At 40.0% G+C, this 2,885-nt stretch overlaps 1 protein-coding gene across 1 annotated transcript; it reads right to left on the bottom strand.

The window, feature by feature from the left end:
• Positions 1-1,002: 1,002 nt before the first annotated feature.
• On the bottom strand, positions 1,003-2,304 carry LOC106912905 (N-acetyltransferase family 8 member 3). Its single transcript, XM_014979685.2, has 2 exons — positions 2,286-2,304; positions 1,003-1,753 (listed from the first exon to the last, which is right to left on the bottom strand). Exons 1-2 carry the CDS (start codon positions 2,302-2,304, stop codon positions 1,008-1,010), a joined length of 765 nt encoding a protein of 254 aa, XP_014835171.2. The 3' UTR covers positions 1,003-1,007.
• Between the last annotated feature and the right edge of the window lie 581 nt (positions 2,305-2,885).

The raw sequence follows: 2,885 nt of genomic DNA, 5'->3' as shown, positions 1-2,885 counted from the left end.
TGTAGGCTTAATGCCTGGTAACATGTACACATTTGCAAGATAAACCAACGCTGTGTGGCACTGATAATTTTGGGGGAAATTTAATCACCTTTGGGGGATTTCTGATGTAATGTCGGATGAAAAATCTGTAACTCCATGTTGTTTACCTAATGAATCTTGGGGTGTGTCAGAACCGCTTAACATGGTCCTTCATGGTCCTGTATCCTGTTCAGAGCAAATATTATTGCCAAATGTCAACCTTTTGTTTGGTATCAAACACAGGACTCTTTTTGTGTATTTCACTGGAATGCTCTGCAGTATTGAGAAGTCTTTATCTTCTTTTTATGCCACACACATACACACACCTCACACCTTATCTCCAAAGAATTTTAAACCTTCCAATGTCCTGATACTTCTGCATTTCATTGGTATTTTAAGCAAAGACTTGTAGGGTCTTAGAAGTCAGCTGGCATTAATTCCTCTGAGGCGAAGGGATTCTACTTCCCCTAGAAAGAAGCTTAAGATAAAGTTCTCCTGCTTTCAAATGAGTATTTCTCCGTTTTCACAAACATTTTATTTCATTTTCTGTACAGCTAAAGAATGACTAATTAATTCTGATTATGTTTAATGTTCCATAATCACTTTAATGCTTCATATACAGTTATTTTTTTTCATTTGCAAACAATAAAGCTAATTTGACCAAGCGAAAGAGTTGACTAATTGTTTCATTGTTCTGAAGGTTTGTGGGCAATGGACTGTAATAAGAGCAGGTGTATGCATAATGTATCACAGTAAACAAAAATACAAAGAAACTGTGAATATTGATGCCGCTTTGTAGAGAAAAAGGAATATTTATTCTTCTCGTCGAAACTAAGAGTCGAGCAAGCTAACAAGTGCAACTAGCTAGCGCACACAGAAAATTGTTTGAATTAAAAATGACAAAAACCATAAGTTAGTTGTAATTTTCTTGCTTTACTGAACTGTTTGCTCAGTCTCATGTGTTGAGGTCAAACTAGTGTCCATTTCTCTTAAATTAACTTCTCCATTTCAATCACATTTATTCTTGCTAGTTTGGAGAACCAGGGATTAGCATGGGTGTTATGGTGGGACGACGTTTGAACAAAGCCTAGTTTTTGACACATAGAAATGGCCGCGGTCTGTGGCGAGCTAAGATCCATAACGAGGCGGGAGAAGCCTCTCTTCTTACAGAAATCCAGAGCCTTCCATGTGAGCTGCGAGCCCAGGTTTCTGCGGCGCCACGCGAATGCCACGACCACGTGAGTCATCCGGGCGTAACTTCCGTCTCCTGCGTCTTGAGCAAACTCTGTGCCGCTCACTCCACCGTTCAAGTCGTCAAACCTCTCGCCTTCTTCCACCCCCCTTTGGCCTGTCACCGCCACCATTCCCACCACCTTGGCCTGACCGTTGACGTCTGCCTCTGCCACCCAAAAGCCATTGTCTGGGATTTCCAGGTACGTTGCTTGAATGTCGGCCATGTCTGTGTTTAGCCTGCCCATCATGTAGCTATCGTAGATGTCATGGCAGCAGTAATAAATGAAGCCAGCCCAAAGGCTCCCAAAGAGCAATGCTTGGAAATAGGAGCTACCTCCGAGGACATAGCCGGCCATGGAAATACTGAGAGCAATCCCAACATGGTCTGGATTGCTTATTGCCTTGAAAAACGCTGGGTAAACATGTTCAAGTATCCCATCGTGAAAGAGTGACATGACCACATCTTGATCTGAGGGTTTGTATTCCCTGATGGAGAACTGGACTGAAAAAAGAAAGGGAGGGGGAGGAAAAAGAGTTTTCAGTGAGACTAATCTGCCTGTTGTTGCAATAATAAATTCCTGATGGATTTCACAATAGGCTCAGTAAGCTTACCTAACGCTTTTAAAAAATACACCCATCAATATACCTCTTACAGAATCACACAGTTTTCATTGTAATTAATGCCTTTGAGCTTTAATACAAAACCTCCATTTGCATGACAACCTGAGGAGAAACTCACAATTGAAATTATTAGCCTATTATTTCATTTTCACATTCCAAGCATGAGTCATTGTGAGATGGAATACAATTAGGTCTCAAATGCACTGCTGATAAAAATCCAATCAAGGTGAGATCTTGAGGCAACAAACAAAAGGTCTCCGGTTTCACTGAGTGCTGTTATATGTCATCTGGCATTTAATTGGTGACACTCATTCTCTCTCTTTCTCTCATATTAGCAGCTGAACCTCAATTATAATCAACTCCTCTAGCAGGAAAAAAAAAGCTATCAAAAAACTGAAAAGAGTCTAACTTACAGTCGCTTTTGTGGGCCATGCCGACTCGTTCCCCTTGTCTTCCGCTTGCACTGAAGAATTTAATGCTGCTGCTGTGCCTGGACTTAAGCTACAGATTCTTATAATCAGTCGTTCATGAAAGGGATTGAAATTAGTCTGAGCATGCTCACCATACACACACACACACACACACAACAGGAAGACCTTAGACGACTTGCAACCAATGATTGTTGAAAGCACTGAACAATGTGTATACTGAGCCACACAGTTAAATTGAGATGATATCAATTTGTGGAAGTGTGTTAAAAGTTTGATTGAAATTATTCACAGCAATGATTTGATTAAGAAACATAGACTTTTTTTTTATAAACTTAATTAGCTTAGTCAACAGAGTAAAGAACTCAATCACTGGGTTTCTTTGGGAGGATGAGCACAGATCCTGAATAAATTGAGAGGGGAAACTGAGCAGAATGTAAATACATTGCACGATTGAGGTTTTAAAAGACAATCCCCAGCCTAAAATAATCATAATCATAATACAGGTGCATCTCAGTAAAACAGAACATCACTGAAAACCAGTGAAACTCATATTATTCGCAAAATTCAAAGTGATTACAATTG

The sequence above is a fragment of the Poecilia mexicana genome, unplaced genomic scaffold (genome assembly GCF_051168715.1).
Source record: "Poecilia mexicana isolate PSO_F unplaced genomic scaffold, ASM5116871v1 scaffold_7, whole genome shotgun sequence".
In the NCBI taxonomy this organism is placed as follows: domain Eukaryota; kingdom Metazoa; phylum Chordata; class Actinopteri; order Cyprinodontiformes; family Poeciliidae; genus Poecilia; species Poecilia mexicana.
This window is presented reverse-complemented; position numbering and strand designations above follow the sequence as displayed.